General features: G+C 36.3%; 1 protein-coding gene across 1 annotated transcript in view; it reads left to right on the forward strand.

The window, feature by feature from the left end:
- Window positions 1-23,234, forward strand: part of cdh4 (cadherin 4, type 1, R-cadherin (retinal)) — a 181,585-nt gene that overhangs the window by 131,435 nt on the left and 26,916 nt on the right. The window contains 2 exon segments of the mRNA XM_043251330.1: window positions 11,559-11,714; window positions 17,319-17,463. Coding sequence (XP_043107265.1) covers window positions 11,559-11,714; window positions 17,319-17,463 — 301 coding nt within the window.

A 23,234-nucleotide genomic window follows, 5' to 3' on the forward strand; every position in this document is an offset into this window, starting at 1 on the left:
TGTGGACTGATCGTTTCTATTACGCTAAGAAGGTATTGTGTGGTAATTTAGCCTGTGAGAAAGTTGCTCTCCGAACGCTTGTCACTGACCTTCCTCATGTTCTACCGCCCACTCATTTCTCACATTTGTATGCAATATGTTTCATGTTAGAGGTTTCTAACATGGTCTGTTCTTTTCATGTGTGGACATTTGAAGCATATTTTTTGAATGTAGTCTGTGTAGTATGCTAATTGTCTATGTGTATGCATTCAGTACATGAATGACCCAAATTTATTTTCCAAAATTATTAGTATAACACAGATCACACTACAGGGAGCGCTGTAACCTGTAATAAATTGCACTCGACTCGACCTTTTCCAGTATGATGGATGAACTGAAAATAATAGTTGCTGACTCATTATTTAATCGGATTTTATAAAGAATTCAGAAAGCAAAATATATATATTTTTGCTTACATGTACATTGCTTATTGCGTCTACTTAAGTAAATACACTAATGTTAAAAGGTTATGTATATTTTAAAATAATTGTTTTGTATTTTAATCAAATATACACAAATTCCTGTGGTAATCATTCCTTCTTGTTATTATACATTTTGAGAAAAAAACGTTGCGCTGCTCAGAAAGGTTTGTGAATGGAAAGTTATGAATGTTTTCACTGTCACTTTGGATCAATTTAACACATCCTTGATGGAAAAATAAAATAATCGTGCTGACATTTCAAACTTCTGAATAGTAATGAACACACTTCGTAGTAGCTAATAAGTCGTTCCCAATCTAGTCCTTATCGTAAGGTTTGTTGTGAAAACACTTTTTATTTTGTACCTCGAAAAGCTATAAATTTCACCCAAGAGATACTAGAAGCCATTTGGAGGCTTATAATGCTAAACTAACACCCCATTAAGCAGTGACATCATTATGATAGCCATGATTCGCTCCATCCCCTTATTAAGTCCCTCTCTCATCTGCATCTCTAGCTCCTTCTTTATTCCCTATCCCTCCCTGCCTCGCCAGCTCGCTTGACATTTCTCCCAGCATCCATTCTTCATGCTATGCGTGCGTATGTGTTTATAAGAGCATGGAGTGGAGAGAAAGAGGCAGAGTGAAAAGATGGCTGCGGCTAGCACGGTAGAAAAAGTGCAGAAGCAGCACAACGCTTCTCCTGCAGTCGTGTAGAGGTTGTCTCTCTAATTACTCGGCCCCCCTTTTTACGCCGCTGCCCCACCTCTTAGCTTGTACCCAGGGATTTGTCCATTGTGCTTTTCAATAGACACAGCGTGATTGGACTGAAAGCAGTCATTAGCCTGTGCCACTGTCTCTGGGGTCCTTGCGCTTTTATAGAGGGATAGAAAAAGAAAGTCTCATGCCTGGAGAATACAGTTGGACTCTGCTAGGGAATACATAAAGGCTCTATTTGTACTGTTGGCCCATTGTGCTGACTTTGGGAAATTAATGTCATTGTTGATATGTGGAAAAACTCCCATAATTCCATGAGTATTCAGCTATTCAGCGGCCAGCTATTTTAATTGCAAAGCTAATGCAGTAATTGCATTTGTGATTCAATTCTTAGCACCCATTAATATTAATTTTCTTCCTAATTATCTCATTTCTACACCATTCTGTTCCCCTCCTCACGGTTGGGAAAAGGACTTGCTGGAGCGTGTGTGAATGCGATTCATGCCGTTTCAGTTTGTAAAGTTCTATTCAAATGCTCTGACGCAGCACTGGATGACTGTCTTATTGCTTTCTTAACATTAATTAGCCTTTAAGGCACACGCTGTACTTAAGTCACATTTAAAAATTGATTCATTCCATTGCCTAGATAGAAAATTTCAAACCAATTGGCAAATTATGCTTTTTTTTTAAGTTAGTTTGAACTGATTGGTTCAAAGTTCGTTTTGCATTTCTAGCAGATCAATCCTCTCTTATCAAATAAGGATTTTATTTTTATTTTTATTTATTGTAAATTTAGTATTATATTCACAAAATATTATAGGCAAAAATAAAAAAAACATTCAAAAATCTTATTTACAGTGTATATATTTGTATGTGTGTGTATATATATATCATGTGACACTTTAGACTGGAGTAATGACTGATGGGAATTCAGCTTTGCATCACAGAAATAAATTATATTTTAAATAATTTTAAAATAGAAACCCATTATTTCAAATGGTAAAATATATATCACAAAGTTTTTTCTATTTTCGATCAAATAAATTCAGCCTTGATAAACATAAGAATCTTACAGTTTCCAAACTTTTAAATGCTAGTGTGTGTGTGTATATATATTTATTTATTTATTTATTTATTTATTTATGTGTGTGCACTCAATTAAAAAGTGGGGGTTCCAAAAGAATTTTAACCTAACAAACCTATTTTTGTATGGATTGCCACTCAGTTTGACATTTTGTTAATTTGCACAAAGACAAAATTCACACATTTATAACTTCGCCTTAAGTGTTAAAATACTTTTGGGGCTGCTTTATGCATTTGCATGAGATAATTTGACAAAACATCACTAACGTGTTTTTGGGTTTTTTTTGCTATTTGAAATCAGAGAACATAAAACCTCACAAAAGCAACAGGTTTCCTCTCTTTTTTTTTCCCCGGTCTTCTGACATTATTATTTTTTTATTTGTCTACATCATGCAGTTATTGGCGCACTCCACTCTTCATCTCCTGTTCGTCTTCCTCTGAGAATGCAGTGGTGAATTCATGCAATTTGATTTGGGCTGTATCTGTGCAGATGGCTGTCTCTCTTCATCCTTCTCCATTCCTCTCGTCTTTTCACTCAGATGGTTATTTTCTCTTCTGCACTGTCGCTCCCCTCTCCCTTTCTTTCTCTCTCTATGTCTCAAAATAAAAACAACTTTCAGGGGAGACAGAGAAATCGATCACGTTGACAAAAGATCCGCATGACTGCAGCCCTGGCGATGTGGCTCATCTTTCAGTCTTTCTCTTTATTCTCCTCGTGATAAACTCCTGATATCGGTCGGCTCTATGATTACTTCCTGTATTCAGTCTGAGCAGCTTCCCTAGTGAGTGTAATCAGTATAGCTTTTCCATTTCTGTCCTTACAAATGCTCTACGTACATTCATTTTACACTTAATCGTGTCAGGGATTTTTTTTCCATACCTGCAGCACATGGATTGTGGACACTTTCCTTCGAATGACATGTATTCTGTGTATTATCTCGAAGAGGTTGCGATTACAAAACTAGCGATTATGGGTACGTACAGCACTGTTGGCCATTAATCTCACTACAGGACCTGAGGAATTACAGTAAAATGAAGCAGAGCTTTCAAGAGTCAAATAAGACGTGTTTCAGTATGTTGGAATAGAGCTGGTTTAGATTTCGAATATCAGTCTAGCTGAATCACCCCCTCATGTTCCATTGCCGCTTCATTTATATAGATGGAACTCCTCTTCATGCTACCCATACCCAGTCAGAGAAAGGAAGAAGCAGGGGAAGAAAAAGAAAAAGTAGGGAAGAACAAAATCCATATTTCAAAATCCAGCCACTGCTCCATATTCCTTTCCAATTCATGCTAGGATCCATATTAAAGTAGCCTGTGTGGAACAGACAGTTTCGTCTGTTTCTAATGGGATTTAAGAGTAAGAGTATTTGACTGACTCCAGCTTTCACTTGAGAAATATTAAACCTGAGCATCCGGAACTCAATCTTAAAGACGTCATTCATGACTTCTTTTTTCATACATATTCCATTTTGTGTTAATGTAACTCGTAAGTAGGCTGAAACCGTTTGCACAGAACTCTGAAGATTGTCATATAATTGCATTGACTGCTATTCACGAACCTCTATGCATTGCATGTTTGTTTATTGATTTATTTGGCTAATTCAATTATACTGCACTTGTAGGGTGCATATTAGTATTAGGATACATGTAAGTAGTGCTAATAATCATATTAATGCTTAAAGGGTGCACATTATTACTACTAGTATTTAGTATGAAAATACGCATGTTGTACATATTCTTAGTTGTACCTTAAGTAGCAATATTATTACCTAAAGTCATCATTAAATACCAATAAATATAACCAAATAAATGCACAGATGAGTATTGTAACTGAGCACTAATTAGCTGTAGTGTACATATTAATACCAAACTGGACGTTTTAGTACTATAATTTCTAATGTGCTAATACCTACACATATTTTTGCTTTAAAATATGGCTAAAAGGTACGTTTTAGTTCTTAATGGATACATGTTTGTACCTAGAGGGGCATTTTGGTACTAATTAGTATTTAAGGTACAAATATGCAAATACACATACATAATTTTACCTTAGGGTACATATAAGTGTACAGTTTAATTGTAAGTAGTATTTAGGACACCAATATATACTACTATAATGTTAGTGGTTTACTAATATATAAAGTTATTTGTATTTGTATATATATATATATATATATATATATATATATATATATACAAGTTTATTATTACATTAGTACTAATGTACATTTGTTCATTAGTGCTCATTTGCACGTACATATTGCCTTAAGGGTTTTTTTAGGTACATTTTAGTACCTAAAATAAGTCCTTAAGGTCCTGAAGGTAATAATACTGTGTGTGCCCTTTAGGAGGAGAAAAAAGAAGACAATACAGAAATATTATTCCTTTTGGCTTACCAATAAATATAAAAGTTAAAAATATAAATATTAATATACTGTTATAATGATTCCAGACCTCCTTTAGTTCCTAATGTTACCTGATCATGTGAAACAACTGTCTTCTTTTTCTCTGGTCTTCTCTCAGCTCGTCACTGCTCTTGAATTTGTCCATCATTGAGAGAGAATCTCCATCAATCCTGACAGGGCTTTGAGGAGATACACCATCCAGGATCAAAACAGACAGAACGCCTTGAGAACAGTGAGGCAGTTTGTTGGGTTATCACCTTGATGTTAAACATAAGAAACTATGTTATGATTCAGAGTGTTATAAAACTGACAGAAGTAGACTGCTGTCAAATTTACGGCGGGAGGAAACGTTTGATAGACACTTTTGAAAGCGATCTACTATAGGATAATTTGTTTCAATCTGCCAGGTTTTGGTCACATTCCTGTGATGTAGTTTTATTGTTTATTGCTCTGAACCTTGGCCTTAAAGGATGTGACTAATCTTCTAAATGCGCACGACTATTTCCTAAAACGTCTTGAATGGTCTGCCAAAGCAATAAGTTTCAACCATTACACTAAAAAAAATCAGCAGCTATTTCTTTTCTCAATAAATCCTCTACTTTGGCTTCTCACGTTTTCTTTTTTGGTGCATTGCTCATGCTTTAGCATGCTGGCAGGAAGATGATTCATCCTGGTGAATTGTATCCGTCTGTCTTTGGACGGAAGACAATGAAGCTAAACAGCAGCCCTGGTCTCCATGTAGTCGGACAAGAGCTTGTATGCTGAATTATTGAGTGTGATAGGTCTAGCACAATATGTAATCAGAAACCCTTCATAAAGACACATGCTCACCCACAAACACATCCATACACTGTTGAATAGCAGACCGCTTTCCAGTTAACCACTTTGTAAAGAACTTTGCAAGTTGCAAACACAAGTGCCACCACAAATGAAACCCAAATATCAGGTGCGTGGCAGACAATAGCAGCACTAAAGGACACAAAAGACAAATTCGACCAGCTTGACTGCAGTGAGAATACCTGACCACAGTGCTTTAGTTATCGAAGCAGCCTGTAGGAAGCTCGAGGTGGCCTGTAGGTTGGAGAACAGTACACTCATCAGACTGCACCCGTTGACCAGCTCATCAACCACCTCACACAGCTCTTGACTCTCATAGCCTGCTTGAATGCCTCGGGTTCTCATAGCAAGAGCAGACAGTGCCAATAAGAAGTCGTAAAACGAGAGTGCAATACTATAAAATCAAGAAAAAAAAAAGCCATTACTGATGGGCAGGAAATAAGAGAGGGCCATCAAGACACTTTAGTTGAGTCCAGAGAGGCCTATAGAAAAGAAACTTACTTTTTGGGCTTCAGTCACGCATTTCAATGAGCTCCAAGAGTTTTTTTTGAAATCTGATTTGATTTGTTGCGTTTTATTTTCTCTCTCTCAATTTGAGTTTTCATACTTTGCCGGTCGCACATGTGAGTAACTTCAAATAACTTGAAATTAATAGTACATTTGTTATTCTAACGTTGTCTGTTTCATTATGCCGAATCCCAAAATGAAAAACGGCAATGCAGAGAAAAGCTAATGAAGGATCCAGTCTCTGATGTAAAAGAGCATTACGCTGTATTTTGAACATTCACTGCATCTAAAGTGGTTTCTGTAGCTCAGCTGATGTGCCACTAGCAACCCTGTAGTAACAGTTCGATTCTCAGGGAGCACAAACTGATTCAAATACACCTTAAATGCACCATCTCTGTTTGAGTCTGCCGTAGTTAATATTGTGCAAATCAGTTTTTTGCAATAAGCTAATTTAAAATTGTTAGACTAAAGCATGCTAGTCTTTTGAAAAAGTTGTTACACTAAAGGCTACTAACAGAAGCAACTACATCTTCATTTAAATATTTGACTATTCAACATTATAATCTAAGCAGAGGCATATTTTTGGACCACAGTGAGACTTTGAATTAATTATAGGGTTCCTACAACTTTTGGCCATGACTTTTCTACTGGATGAGGGTTTTTACAAATCACTTTTTATAGCGGTTGCACGTACAAAGACCAATTTCTGCTCTAGTCTAGACTGTATGAAATATTTTTGAGAATACTGTAACCAGTTAAAAAGTTTCCTTGAGTTTTCAATGAGTCTGATTTTAATTTCAATAACTTTTCATTGCTCTATGTGAAATTTTCCACGGTGGCATTTTTTATGCTCTGTGATTTTTATGCTTCTGTTGAATTTATATAACAGACATTTTTTTTAATGCAACAAGAAATCTGGTTGTTCCTGTGTGACAATATAATAGTTTGTTGCAAAGAGTATTGTGTTACTGGAAAAACTGCACTATTTTAAGACCACTCTCATACTACTGCAAAAAAAGAGATAGAGAGAGAGATGTAGTTAATAGTGTCACTGCTTGTAAAGAATTGCTCCGTGGCACTTGTGCTAATCCCTCGCCTGACTCCATTTGCTCTTTTGAAAGAGGCTGTGATACAACCTCTCCCAGGACGGCAAAGTTCGCCAGAAAACGGCAGAAGTCGCTCTGAACCTGCCCTAGAAACGCTGCATTTATCTCCAACATGCTATCTGCAGAAAGAGCACGTTCCTCACGTGCTAGCCATCTTCCCCCATTCAGCCCGCACTCGCTGTAATTCTACAACTAACGAGTGGGAGGAAGATTTCAGAAATTGCTTTTTGTCATTAGGACTGAATTCAGATGACTCAATCAAGCCCAGGGGACTTAACGAGGGCACGATCATCATTTATTCAATTTAGTATTATAAAGAACATTCATTAAACAGGGAGTTTGGGGGGCCGGGGTTTCGAACGTGACAAATCCTTCCGGGCTGCCCACGGGAGGAATTTTAAAGAGACTTTTAAATGTACAAGGGACCTTGCCTCCTTCCCTCTGGGATATTTAAGGGGATGTGTCATCGGGTTGGCTCGAGCAGCGAATGTCGATTCATCTGAATCAGGAAAGGTGGATATTCTAGGTGTGTGTTCATGGTGCACCACGTCTGCTGAATTATTGAGCAGAAAAACTCTCTTTGATCCATGCTATGTAGCCCACATACCAATCTCTTACCTGTCAGCCTCCCAGAACGCCATTCATTTTTCAAATGTTTGCAAGGAGGATGCTGCGGTATGTTATTTTTCCTACCGCAAGAAATTTCCAATCCATTTCGGGCTCTAAATTGATATGTAGCCGCCATGTTCTTAGCCGAATACAAAGAACTATTTCTGGGATTTCAGATTTGATTGCCAGTTCATGCAGGAAAGTAGTAAGATGAAAAAAAAAATCCTGAACTTTGATTCCTTGCTTTTTGTCTATTCGAAAAACCTTGATATTGAATTCAGGCTTGAGCTGTACAGAAAGCTACCAGGAATATGTTTTATTACCAAATCAATATACAGAGTTTCAATGTCCTGAGCGGCCTATCTCTTAGATGTTTTTAGCAGCCGTTTAAATAGAAAGAGAACTTTACCAAAGCATAGAGAGTGGGAGAGCGAGGTTCAGATATTGCACCGAAAGGTCATGTGTGGGAGTTCAGTGTCTGAGTGAAATGAAGAGAAAGCCATCACGCTCAGTCTGCGGAATACGTTATGCAAAAAAGGACTGTAGCACGCTCACCAGTCATTTCACTTTCACGCATGGTTTCCAGACCCACGGCTCACGAAATGGGTAGGCGGGGTGTGGGGTTTATATCCCGTGACTCAAACGCGTCAGGGTTTACATTTGATTGCTTCAGCACAAAATCCCCTCACATCAAATGTCTTGCGCTTCGCAAAGCCCAGTGACATACAGAAACATGGTCATAATTTCAAATCTGGTGATAGTTCATGAAGTGTTGCTTCACTTGAAAACGGAGATAGTTACGTGGGTGCATAAACACATCTCCTGAAAGATATCTCCACTCTCCGCTCGTTTTTTTCAGTCGCATTCATGTTTATTGAGAAGCCAGTGCACTAAAATTTGTAAGGGTGGGTATTAAATAGTGAAGCCGGAGGTGTAAACAAAAGGAAAGAGAGAGATAAATACAGAAATGCATTTTTGTATTTATGTATCAGTATCCATTTCTTATTGGGCCGTCAGCTGATGCACATATATAGTGCAGTTTTAGTAAGTGCACTAGAATAGAATAGAATAGAATAGAATAGAATAGAATAGGTAACAGTTGTTAATTATTAAATACGATTTTCCCTCGATAAATTATTAATTTGCTGCTTATTAATAGTTAGTAAGGAAGTTGTTCATTGTAGATATTGGGTAGGATTAGGAATGTAGAATAAGGTCATGTAGAATAATTTGCATGCTAATATGCAACTAATAGGTGTAACCGTAAAATAAATTGTTACCGATTGGACGAGAAAGATAACACTTTATTTTACAGTTACACTATTGGCATACCTAATCTACCTAACTAACTATTAATACGCAGCAAACTAAGAATTTATTGAGGGGAAAATTGGTAGTTAATAGTTAACAAGTTAACAATCTATTCTAACGTGTTACCACCCAATCTCTAATTCAGTAGCATGTTTTATGTAAGTGTGTCTGATCCGCTTAGAATGAGAAGTTGAGGCATTAAAGAGGCCATAAACTCTTTTATAGGACAAGCTTTTCGTTACATAAACAGGCTAAACATGCTTCAACGAAATCTGTTATTATCGCACTTTTGATGAGAAGAACCATTGTGAGAAACGTCCTCTGTCAAACCAAAAGCATCAAGCAGATTGATATCCAGATGTTTAATGTCCCACGGTTCTGCAACATGTTTCTTGCTTCAATGCAAGAGAGAGGGAAAACAGAAGAGGGAAACGTCTATCGCATTGAGCCATGCCATGGTTAATGATGCCAGATAGAAAAACGGGAGACAGGAAAGAGATAGATGGGGGAAGAACGAAAGAGAATTGTGTATGCATCTGTTCTTTACATCAAACAGAGTTTGGGGAAAAAAATGAAGATGAGGATTTCATACATGGCAATGATCTAACTCCAATTAAAAGTAGGCCAGAAATGTCAGTTTTCTACTCATTAAGTCAGTCAGTCGTTCAATGAAAGTATATATTTGGTGTGCTTTTTTCTGAAGTGTGTAATTTCTTTGACAAAGCAGCATAATTGAAATTGCAAAAAATAATGCTTGTTTTTAGATTTCTTTCATTTATTATGGCCCTATACCCGCATTTCCCTGCATGTGGTTTTATAAGCACCAGGGTTTTTTTAGAGAAATCAGTCTAGTAGTGTTTTTTTTTTAGTAGCATTCTTGTGTCCACTCTCTCTGCCCATAAAGGTGTAGAACGAAAAAAATTCAACACAGAAAAATACGCACAGTAACTTTAATAAACAAGCCGTTGTTTTTTGTCTTCTTTATTTTCAGGCATTTTGAGACAAGTTTGTATGACAGGGAGCTGAGAGAAAGTGTCTACTAAAGCATTATCATTGTGATCGATGTGCCCAGTTCACTTGGCATCACACTATCAAGTATCAAACCCTGATGCTGAATACTTTTTGCTGTTTGAGTAGCAACACTGGCTTGACTTTGATTAATAAGCAAGCATTTGACATGTCAGTGCCCCATTATCCATTGTAGATATTTTTTCTTTAATTTCCTGATTCTACCGAAGCCTAAAGATTGGATCGTTTGTGCAGTGCAATGTCGCTGTATTGAGAAAAAGCATAGAAAATGCAAGCAGTGTCTGTGTTTATGCAAACTTTTAGAAATGAAAACTAAGCGCCAGTGGGTTTGTGACGGAATGATTTCAGAAATCATATAGACAGTGATTGTATGGATACAGATGCAAAAACAGATACTTTTTTTGTTATCTGTTTTTGCAAATAAACTCTTCATATATTCACATAGCTAAAAACCTGAGATAATTTGTTTAATGTTTCTTAAAGTTAATCTAATGATTAACAGATAATTATTTCATATAAATTCATATGATCGTGCCCTTTTTTCAAATGATTGTAACAAACGCAGTGATTGCATGCTTATTTGTTAATGTACTTTTGAATGCTCACAAATGTTATATATACACTCTATTAAACGCTGTGGGAAGATATAGCAAACAATATCATGTTAATATATTATTCATTAACTTTGGTCCTTTTAACAAATCATTTATGAAATATTTATTCATGTTTTTACAGTACCTAATCTAAAGTAGAAACTATTGATCATTTGTAGACATTTTCTAATCATTAGTACTTTTATGAGCTGTCAACTCAATGGCAAAAAGCGCATGAAATTGCCATAATTTAAAAATCATTTATTCATTTTTTGTCATGTTTTTGTAGTATGCATTCTCAAGTTAATGCTATTCATCATCCGTAAATATGTATAAATGTTTCATTTAGCATCATCATTTTAGCTGCTGCAATAATGTTTGTGTAAAGTCTGGTTAATTTAAATTAGCTGATTGCTTGCTAAATACATAAAACACACAGTGCAATCTGGGTGCCAAACAAGTCTTTATTACCTCAGCACTTATATTAGTATACTACTGTATGTCATTAAACAGAAATCAACTAGAGAAATCAAATCAGCTTGTTAATTTATCAAAAAGTTGTTATGATTGTACACTACTGTACACTAACCAACAAAAACTTACCCATATCTCTAAACCTGTACCTAACCTTACAGTATCACACCTCAATAGCAGTGCATGATCAAATGAATTAAAAAATATTACAACATTTCTAAGCATTTTAATTTACGTGAAATAATTACCTGTTAATCATTAGGTAATGTTCAATATACTTATTAGTAAACATTAACATCTCATGTTTCCAGGCATGTAAATATATATATTACCTAATGATATGTTAAGCATTATATGGATGTTTGTTAATGATTTATTAAAGCGTTACCCATTAAGGTGTTTTACTCATTGTGTCTTTTTATTGCAGATTCGATCAGACCAGGATAAAGAGATTGAGATTCGGTATAGTATAACAGGAGCCGGAGCAGACCAACCTCCCAATGACGTCTACATTATTGATCCTGTGACAGGGAAAATGTCTGTCACTAAACCTTTGGACAGAGAGGAGAGAGCCTCCTACCATGTAAGTGAACCTCTTTCCAGAACTGGCTCGAGAAGATCTTTGTGCCCTATTCAGATCCTATTTAAAGCAGAACTGGCCTCAACCCATTTATGAAACATGCTCCAGTTTACAAGAGTTTATGGCCTTTTGCCAGTCGGAATAAAACTAGAACTGAACTGTTTTAACTATATGCAGTGATCCCGAAAAGCACTTTGACACTGTTTCAAATATATGAATGTCTTGACATATATAACAAAATAACGGAGCATTAAGACAAGAATTTTTGTTCTTGTCATTTTGATATGTGTGCCTATAAATGGCTGAATTTCACAGAGTTACAAAATATTAAAGCCTTTGCAATAAAATAATAATAATTTTAAAAGTTTTTTAAGAAGTAGCCAAATTTTCTGAGACACCAGATGGTCTCAAGGTAATTTTTCATGAGTGTATGAAGTCTCGTTTAAAGTTCACAGTTGTCCAAGCTAAATTAGTGTTTCACAAATTAGTACAACCAGAAAGTGTCCAAAAACTAAATATATTTCTTAAAGGGTTAGCTCACCCCGAAATAAAAGTTCTGTCATCAATTACTCACCCTCATGTTGTTGAGCCACTGATGTCACATGGACTGTTTTATCGATATGTATATATATATATATACTGTAATGTTTCTGGGCCTGGGGACATTTCAGTTGCATTGCTTTCTGTGGAAGCTCACACATTTGTGTTCCGAAGATGAACAAAGCTCTTGAACGACATGAGACTGAATAATTAATGAATAATTAATGATCTTATCCTTTAACATTTGGCAACCTATCAAAAGTGTGTTTGTTCTCTGTAGATCATTAAAATAAGTAGCTTTCGTTTTGACGCTTCATGTAATGCATACATTTTGGCTGAAGTACCTCACGTGTATGTACTGCATAAACCCCAATTTTGAATGAATATTAATATTTTCTGGCTGTTCAGGGCCTACAAACTCAGGGATCTTACTTGATTGCGAACCTGATTGGTTCCAGAAAGTTCTAGCCATCAAAACAAGTGCAGCTGCCTTGTCAGCCCTTTTAGATATCGAAGACAAAGCTAGAGACTTAGTAAAGCTACTGCTTGTTAAGCAAAGTTTGCAGAAATCTTAAGATTCATACTTCATTGTGCAATTAAGTCTATTCAGACTGCTTTCAATGCATTAAAAACAAAACGTTTCGGACCTGCTGGCTGGCATCACTTGTTAAGGGTGCTTTTTTTTATTTTGTTTTTGTTCCGCTATTCTGTTTATGTGGCTCTTTTCCTTATGAATAATGTGAAGAAGAAAAGCTAGAGACAAAGAAAAGAATTGCTTTGACACGTCAGGGTTTTTTTCAGTTAGTCAAACTGTCAATTAGACGAAGGTTCAGTAGCAACGTGCAGATGAGAGAGAGGGAGAGGGAGAGAAAGGGAAGGAAATAGTCTGGGAAAGAAGTGTTGAATTGTCACAAGTGATGAGTATGCAACTCCCAATGCTTTAACTCAACTGGGGAATCAAATCAAACAGCGACCCTGCCCCCTTATGTTTCTGCCTGTCACCCCACCTCTGTCACAAGCGGGGCTGCCAGCAAGCCACATCTTCCCCTGACTGTCATTCACTCAGGCTCCTAACAAAACACATTGCTTTTGATTCTCACAGTTGTTCCTTACAATTATAACTGCCACTTCATCTCAGCTCTTTCGCTGGAAGTGTCAATAGGCCCTTAGTATATATTTAGATCAGTTATAAAATGAGGTCTTCTGTGTTTGCTGCTCCTATTTTTGACTTATGGCTCTTTTTCTCTCTCACTCCTTCTCTTTTCTCTTAACTCTCCGGTCCATTGAGCAGTAGATGATGTGGCACTGTGCCTCTACCTATCAGTCTAAATTACGGCTAGGCTTGTCTCACCAGAGTGTGTGTGTGTGTGTGTGTGTGTGTGTGTGTGTGTCTGCATATCTGAATAAGTCAGCACCCATGGTGGTTAAGTTAGCTCTATGTGTGTGTGTGTGTGTGTGTGTGTGTGTGAGTGCATACATTTTCTAAACATAAGTGAGCTGCCTTTGGAGGCATTGTACTATAGGCTGACCCAAAAGGTAGGTAACTTAATTATGCTGTCGCTTAAGATATCTCATTCAGGTCGGAATCTAAAGGTGACACTGCATAAATCCTCTGCCGAGAACACAATCCCAGAATGCATTGCAACAAGCTTAGTGAAAAATTAAAAATTCAATTAAAAATTAATCATGGTTTTATTATGAATGTTCAATGCTGCTTTTTAGTTTTCTGTTATATTTTATCAGTATTTTTTGATGAATATAAACTTCAAAAGAACAGCATTTACTTAATCTTTAGATCATTATAAATGATTAATTATTGTCAGTTTTGGTGATTTTAATTTATCTTTCATTACCATTTTCGAATGGTAATGTATCATTGTTTCCAGACATAAAATTTTTTATTAATATAGATTTTTAATTTTAATAATTATTTTAAACATTATTACAGTTTTTAATGCATTTAAAAATAAATGCCGTTTTTAAAAACTTAATTCCAATGCATTCAAAAACATTATACATTTTAAATAGTGTGTCTGTCTCTGTATGTGTATTTGTATATTATTATTAATAATAATAATAATAATAATAATAATAATTGTTATTACTATTATGCATACTTTATAATTACATGTCATTACATAATAGATAATTAGTTTAAATGTACAGTTATCTCATATGCCCTGTGATTGTTTTATTCATTAATTCATTCATGTAGTTTTGTATTCGTGTCTTGTTTTTACAGAGACAATATGGTAGATTTGAATAGTTTAATTCTGTGTATGTGTGTAAGTGCATGTTTACAATGAGATAGACACTGCCTGCAGTCAGTGAGTCAGGACGATAGGCGTATGAACACTGTTAAGGTTAAGTGGCCCCTCGGGGTCTTGTACGGCGGTTAGCTTATGCAGCCCCTCTCTTACTCACTCTAGTATGAATATCCATATGACTCCTCACATCTGATATCTGCTCCCATTTTGCACTCTTAACTCTGGATGTTCTAGATGTCCCAGTTTTTTCACTCAACGCTTTCGATGTAATGTATGAGGACTTAGATTCCGTTAGAGCCTTCTTGAGAAGAATAAAATGCTTTTTTATCAGTACATCACAAGGGCCGGAATTGGTTTCTCCAGTGCTGCCATTGAACGCAATCATGAATTTATTACAAGGACAATCCCCCTGCAGCCATCTGAGGTTAACAATGGTGATGGCTCATAATTACCAACAATTGTGTTAACAATAGTGATGACTCCCTCATCACAGAAACCAAATCAGAGTGGCTATTTAAGTCAACAAGAAATTGAAATTAACTAGACTAATTTCATAATGCGCGTTTGTGGTTTTGTTGTGTAATATTCATCAATGAATGTCACTGTAAAGAGAAAAAGGTATTATTATTTTAACACAGTGTATTAAAATGTTGGTCCCACTTTATTTTAAGATCCAGTTTTCGTTATTAATAAAACAGTAACTATGACTTTAGCCTCAATTAACTCATATTATTAATATTACTCCTTATTAATAGTTTGTAAAGGGGTTAAGATGTGAAGTTTATGTATTCGGTAGGCATGCTATTAAGCAACTAACTGATTCCTACTAAAGTGTTCCCAATTATATAATGTTTTTTTGTACTCACCAAGTCTGCGTTTATATAATCAAGAAAAACAGTACTATTGTGAAATACTATTCCAATTTAAAAGCACTGTTTTATATTTTTAATATAAAATGTCAGTTAACTTTTTTAAACAATTTAACTCCGTAGTAGACAGAGCTTTTCCCTTTTCCTTCTTTCCTTTCCTTTTGCGTTTACTTATTGCCTTTATTCAACAAGATTGTGGAAAAGTGGCAGGGATGTACAGGGTCATTATGCAAGTAAAATAGATTGTAAATGCAGTTTCATGTTGACATAAACCACTGCATCTCTTGGATTTTTGATGAGCTTGGAATTTAGATTTGTGCTTGTTAAACCTACACAACAGGAGTATGACTGCATTATGAATACATTCGCTTTTAAGTCTTTCTCAAAGTTTCTCCATGATTGGCCTAGAACTGTTCAAACCTGTAAATAACAAACTCAGGCGTCTCATTAAAACAAGGAAAGTTGTTTTCGCTATCAGTATAGATTGCGTTTTGTTTAAAAAGAAGTGTAATTACCACTTTGATAATATTAAAGATAATAATGGAGAGGTGCTGAGGGGGTACATAAGAAAAAAAAATATATATATATTAAGACTGTCCTAAAATTTGCCATGGTGAATCTGCTGCAGGCATGACACTTACCCTCAACTCTTCCTGCGGTTTGTAGCTTTCCCTCATTTAGTGAGTTTCCAGTAGTTTTTCTTCACTGCCCACAAGTCTCCCACCACTAGAGTGTGTTGCAGAATTTAAAAGCTGATGGCTTTGACACAGCGGCAAGAGAAGAAAATAAACAAAGGGATAAAGAACTAGAGGAGGATCCTCTATTTCTCAGCCCATCTCTCTCTTTCTCTGTGTGTGTGTGTCGCTCTGTCTCTGTCTAGCGTTTCGGTTCTGTCAGCTAGCATGTTAATAATGCCATTAAGCCACACATTTGCAGTCCGCACGCTCTCATGGGTCGACAGATCAAAGATGCAGTGTCTCAGCCACTAACAACAGACAATCTCACACATATCTACATGCTCACACACACACACACACACACACACACACAGCCGCCTCACCAACCCATACAGAATGCTAAGCACAGCAGCTGAGGAAACAGATTTTCCTGTTGTGCGTCTTTATTTATTTGTTTGCTTGACAGTTAGTTTTGCCCTGCACAACAAAAACCTGTCGTCTCGGCCGATATTAAATGAGAGCTTTTGGCAGCAGGTGTCGTATTACCTCAAAAATGCATATAGAATGTTATATTCCCGTGTATAGCATATGGAGCAATGCAGCCCTCTTATTTGGGATGTAATTCAGGGGAGGGATTTTGGGATAATAGTTTTATTTAGTGCGTGCGCATGTAATTCTGTAGTGAATAAATTCAAAGAAGAGAATTTGGAGTTAATCCAGCCTTAAACCTTTCCTCTATCCCTCTCTTTTTCGCTCTCGGTCTTCTTCTTGTGCTATCTCTTGCTCTTTTGTTTCTCCCCTTCCCCCCTCGCTTATCCCATCTCCTGTGGGAATGTTCTATCACTAAAAAAACTATTTTATTTTTAAGAGGATGTTTATCTGAATTAAAGAAAGCTTTATCTTGCCTCACATGCTTTTTCTGAGATCTAACCAAAATAGCCTCATTTTTTTCTAAAGCTAAACTCCAACTCGCACTGTGTTCCTCTTGAAGTCCTCTCTGAATAATAACTCATGGATTTCAGATAGGAACAACGCAATGGCTTCCCACCGGATCCCGTATCTAACGTATGAAATATGAATGCAATTTCCATTTGGTGCGTCCGCTGAGCACACAGAGATCCTTAAAGCCTCTGAGTTTCTTAAATCTGATTTAATATCAGCGCCGTGCTTTCCACTGAAGCATCAGCAGAGGTGAAATTATGTGTGAATTATGAATTGTTAATTAATGTGCCTTTATTGTTGTCTCATCCACAGCTCAGAGCTCATGCAGTGGATATTAACGGGAACCAAATGGAGCCCCCTATTGATCTGTACATTTATGTCATTGACATGAATGACAACAGACCCGAGTTTAAGAACCAGGTCTACAACGGATCAGTTGCAGAAATGTCCAAACCAGGTATGTATCCGCATTAAAGATCATGGTGATGTGTTTAGTTTTTACAGTTTTATTTTATATGCTGTCAAAGAAAAGCACGAGGTAGTCTTGAATTAACATAAAGGCGATGGTATATTTAGTAATAATATTGACAGGGATATTGGTGATTCACAATTCTAGTGGTGAAAATGATAAGTCATCATCACCATTACTAATTTTAACATTAAGACGTATATTTGACCATATTTGTTATTATTTGTTAATAACGTTCTTTTATTATTATTATATATTTCACATTTTATTTGTATAATGTTATTTGTTTATTATTATATTAATTGATGTCTAGATATTATAATTATATTATTTTATTAAATTATGTTCTTATTATTATTAAATATTTTTAGATTACTGTTTGAACAATTTAAATATACTGATATTATTTAATTCAACTAATAGCATTGCTTTATTATTGATTGATTGATTGACTGACTGATTTATATTTTTATTGTTATTGGCATTACTTACAACTTTAGGTTTATTATACCATATTGTATTTATTTAATATGATTCACTCACAATTTTAAAAACACACACAAATTAATTTAGTAATATTTCCATATAAACTTCTTCATGTTGCACAAAGGTAATCTAAATGTATTTACACAGGAAAAATCACAATGAAAAAAAAAAATTAAATAAAATTAAAAAAAAAAAATATATATATATATATATATATATATATATATATATATATATGTGTGTGTGTGTGTGTGTGTGTGTGTGTGTGTGTGTGTGTGTGTGTGTATGGATCGATCGTATGTGCAGCAGACAACAAATGTGTCATTTTTGTATCACTTTAATCGTACTAATATAAGACAAACAAGGGAATCTTGTGTTTTCCCTTGATGATTTATTGAATAGCCCATTTCTGTGAATGCTTCTCTGTGCTCTTTGAACCAGCATTCCCGTTGTGTCTAACAAACACAGGTTCAGTTTCTTTCTTTATTCTCCACCTCTTCGGGGTGTAAGCCGTCAGAGTCGACTCACTGAGCAGCCAAAGCGTAGACTGTGAGTCAGATGGTGTCCAACTTCTGTAATGTTACGGCCCAGAAAGCTTGCCTCTGAGGACAAAACTTTAGTCTTTATTTTGTTGAGCTCTCCTCACAGAAAACTTGATTCTCAAGGGAATTCATAAACAAAGAGAAAAAAAAGACCAGCGCAATATTTTCTGTTTCCCTTCAGTAGAGCGTGGGTCTGCTCCATGCCAAACAAGCACTGTAAATTATCCATGAAAAACGGACGCATTACAGGATGTTCCATTATTCCTCTGCTGTCCGTGCTGACATCCTCCGTGTTTGACGTGAATTAAAAACATGAAGTTCTCGTGATTTCGAACTAAACCCGGCTGTAGGCTCTCATGAGACCGCAGTTAATCTCGTTGCCTTGAAAATGGCAAAGCCAATATTGGCCGTTGATCTTCCGCGATCACAAGGATTTAATCACAGCAGATGTTTTGTATATTCTAAACGTGAACGTTGAAGGAACATGTTTATCAGTTTAACTCACCAAGGGAAGCTTAGACCAAACAGATGCTCATATCAGAGTGTCTCTGAAGTATTACAGCGGATTTTCCATCAGCTCCTGCACTACAGGCCACGTTCAAAGAGGAGCATGCAGGGAAGTGTCCTTATCACCAGCTGCAGATGTATGTGAACTTATCAGATCAATTCAACAGAGGGATCCATCTTTAAATGATACATTACTGATTTCATTGCCAACAAACTACCTGTTTGGAGGTGTAGACACATAGAGTAATTAAATTGTGTTCGTTGCTGCCTAAACACAAGTAATCACCCAATTACTGCACATTTAGAAGACTGATCCAATTTAAGTTTAATCCAATCGGGCTGTGATTCAGACCAGGATCAAATTCAATTTATTAGTGTGAATCTAGAAGATTTTCCCTCTTGTAATTGTTGATTTATCGGCATGGCTGAAAACAATGCATGATGTAAAGTAATAATATTTTTTTCTTCCTGTCAAGTCAGTGTTTATATTCCCTAAAAACAATTTTGTGGAATTCATTTTTACTACTTTAGGTTCAATGCAAAGTTTATTCTGTTTCCTTTTTTATTGCATAATTCTGGTCATATTTTAAAAGGTTAATGGCAAAATTATATGACGTGTATATTTGTTTTTTGTTATAAGACAAGCATCGGTTCTTTTAAATTAATCATTTTAAATAAAACCACGATCATGAAGATGTGCATTATTTATTAATTATGCTATTAAAATGTGCTTACATCAGATAACTTGATATTATGATATATGACTTTTGTATAAAAGTTTCGTATTTTTTTAAGAAGAAACAGAATTAAACCAAATTTTAAAAAGGTAGTTTTTATAAGTTTTGGGAAATTATCCAGCAACAGTCTAAGCAGTTAAGGCAGCTTAGAGTTCACATTCTCGAAGAAGTGTCTCAAAATGTTCTTGTACTTTTCACAATAATTAATCCTAATTTTCACTTTTTTTCCCCCCTGTAGAAAACTTGCATGCCAAAAAGTCAGTTGCACCACCCAGTGACAGTGTTTAGAAAACTCATATTTCCACGCTCGGGGAGCTGCTGTAGCCAATTATCTTTTAAAATAATAGTTTCTCTTCGATTCTCTTTTTTCCTGCTATCTTCAAACTATTCTCGTTTTTTTTTTTTTTTTTTTTTTTTTTTTGCATTTTACTGGCCTCAAATTTCAACACTGATCCCGCCTTGTTGTTTTAGTCAGATGTATCCTTGTTTACTTGGCTTTCTGTTCTTTTGCCTAAATAACCAGTGACAAGGGGATATTTTCGCTTGTCTGTTGCAGAGAAAAACAAGCCACGGCTAGAAAATTCTGTTTTCACACTTCCAGCTCACACAGCCGATAAGGAAATTTGCTAACAGTGGACGATAGGACGCTACTCAACACTCAGCCTCAGACAGCTGGCCATGGGGGTTAATTAGGCCCTGACGTCCATGCACGGGAGAGGAGAAGAGAGGGGAAAGAGAGCGCTGAGAGGAGAGAGGAATGTTTCAATCAGTTTAATGGACTTAAAGTAGGCGTCTGCCTCTGGCTCTTTTTTGCAGGAAAAGTCATTTGCCTCTTCATAGTCCTCAAAGGACTCCATATGGCTACGGCCCTGACAAAACAGATTTGCTTTGAAAGCCTCACCGTGAGGGTGGTGTGAGACAGTGCTGAGTGTAATCTGCAGTGGAAAACGGAGTGATAACAGCTTGGAGGACTGGTTTAGTCTGGCTAGCAGCTTGTCTCGGATGGACAGCCAAGTATAGAGAGCTTTTATGTCGTATTTTCAATGTAAGCACTTTGTGATGTAGCCATACCGCGAGCAATTGAAAATTGGCACAAAGTGGTGGCGAGATGGATTTTGCGCGTTCAAATGGCGGGTGATTCGAAAGGAGACGTCGCTTTCAAACGAGCCGGCGCTGCAAGGGTCGGTTTCCATTCTCAGGCTGGTTATGTTAAACTTGTTAAAACTAATGACTCCCCAATTTCTTATATACCTGTGAAAGAGAGAGTCTCCCGACCAGCACGCGTCTAATGAAAGGAGGAATTTTGAGCTTCAGTGGTTTAAGTCGAAAAGCAATTACAGCATTGAATTAGTTTTCAAATTAAAAAGCAATTGAAAAGGCCTAGGGGTTAACTGTTTCCTGCACGGTCATCTCTCTCACTTTTACACATAAAGAGCATTTAATCCCGTTACAGAATGGCACTCATTGAAAATTGAAGGCGACAGAGTTGACATGCAACTCTTTTGTCTTCTTCATCCCTCCACATGTGCTTGCTCGCTCTCTGGTTGTTCAAAAATTGATGTAGCCCTATCAGAAGAGGGCTTAATTGTTTTTCTTCTCCCTTCGCTCATTTCTTCCTTTTCCTCTTTCTCATGGGGCGTAGTGACAGATTCTGCTCTGAAACTTAATGAACTTTGAAATAGAACTCTCAGCCACAATTATCCCCTCGTAGGTGTGTTGTCACGAAATGATGCCACTATCTCCTCACAATTACAGCGAGGCCGGAGAAACCCGCAAACTCGTGAGGTCTCGCACGCGGTCGCCCCCCTCGGACCGGTTTTCTGGGTCGCCGTGGCCATTAATATTAAATGACAGAAGTGACTGGAACAGGGGAGCGACAGAATGACATTAACACAGAATGACAGGGTGACATTTTGCCCACGTCGCAAGGAGGTTTATCCACCGTTTCTCTATTTGGAGGCCCCTAATTGCTCATTCACATTTGAGATGGTGTGAGACAAGCTTTCAGAAATCGATAAACATGTTTTGGGGACTAAAGGCCATATGGACCCCCACTCGCATCATCCTGACGCCTCGCTTTCACACAAACACATTTCACACGCACGCACACCCAGTCTCAAACTGCTGTTTTTAAACACCTATCTGAGAACTAATAGATGCACGAAAATGGGCTTTTAAAGGTGGCACGCTGTTTTTGTTTAGTTTTATTTTGGTTTAGCCATTTTGTCCCCCTCGGCTATGTCTTTGAAATATTAAGTGTAAATATATTTAGCACTATCACAGTTTTTCATTTTAAACTTGTATTACTCTCACTGAAATTATGTGCATTTTCACATTACTTAACATATTTCAACTCCCAAACAACATGTGTGATGTAGGTGCTGTTTGACAGTTTTTTTTTTAAGGTTTTCTGCCCCCCGAGACACAACTATTTTCTGCAGTTCTCCAGCTGTGGTGCTGGTGGTACTGGTGGGGAGTCTTTGGCCACTCAAGCTCTCCTTCTCACCGTGCATTAGGACGATATAGACACACATCCTCTTCCAGGAAGTTTCATAACATTTTATGTTGATTGGAAATTCTTAATTATTGCCCCGATAATGGAAATGGTAATTTTTACTGCTCTAGCTTTTTTCTTAAAACCACTCTACCAATTTGTGAAGCTCAGTTATCTTTTGCCAAACACCAGAAATGAATTCTTAGATTTTTCTCAGTGTGATGGATGATTAAGGGATTTTGGGCTTTGTTTTCCCTCCTTTTAGTATATCTATGAAACAGGAAGTCATGGCTGGATAATTTCATGTTCATAATCACCCTGGAGAGCTCAAAATTGTGAACCTGAATGGGAGTATACTTCAAAGATATTTTACTCATAAGATTTTCTAGGGTGTCCAACGAGTATTTGAGAAAAACATTTTAAATTATTTTTTTTGTGTTTTTCTTTTTGTAAAATATCAAAAGAATTTACAATACAAATTAATTTTCCTAATCTTCTTTTATCATATTTACCAAGGGTTCTGATATTTTTGTCTATGACTATATATATATATATATATATATGTTATATTTAATCGTGTGTATATATATATATATATATATATATATATATATATATATATATATATATATATATATATATATATATATATATATATATATGCAATAAATAAATACATATATTAATATATTGCCTACACAGCTATAGAAGGACTGGGGAATAATGAAAGCGACAGAGGCAGACGGACCCTCATTAGTGAGCAGATTTTGTGTAGAGAGCAAGAATAAGAAATGAAAAAGATGAGACAGCTTAGGTGAGAAAGACCCCGGGATCAGATGTGACGTTTGGACATTGCTCTGACACACAGAGCAGCACAAAAAGTTTGAATCAGTGATCAAATAGCCACTGTTCGTGCTTGGATGTTCTTAGCGATTCGGACAAACAAGCCCAGCTGCTTTGTGACAGAAATGGAGCGATTATGCATGCATTAGT

The sequence above is a fragment of the Puntigrus tetrazona genome, chromosome 11, assembly GCF_018831695.1.
Source record: "Puntigrus tetrazona isolate hp1 chromosome 11, ASM1883169v1, whole genome shotgun sequence".
NCBI lineage: Eukaryota > Metazoa > Chordata > Actinopteri > Cypriniformes > Cyprinidae > Puntigrus > Puntigrus tetrazona.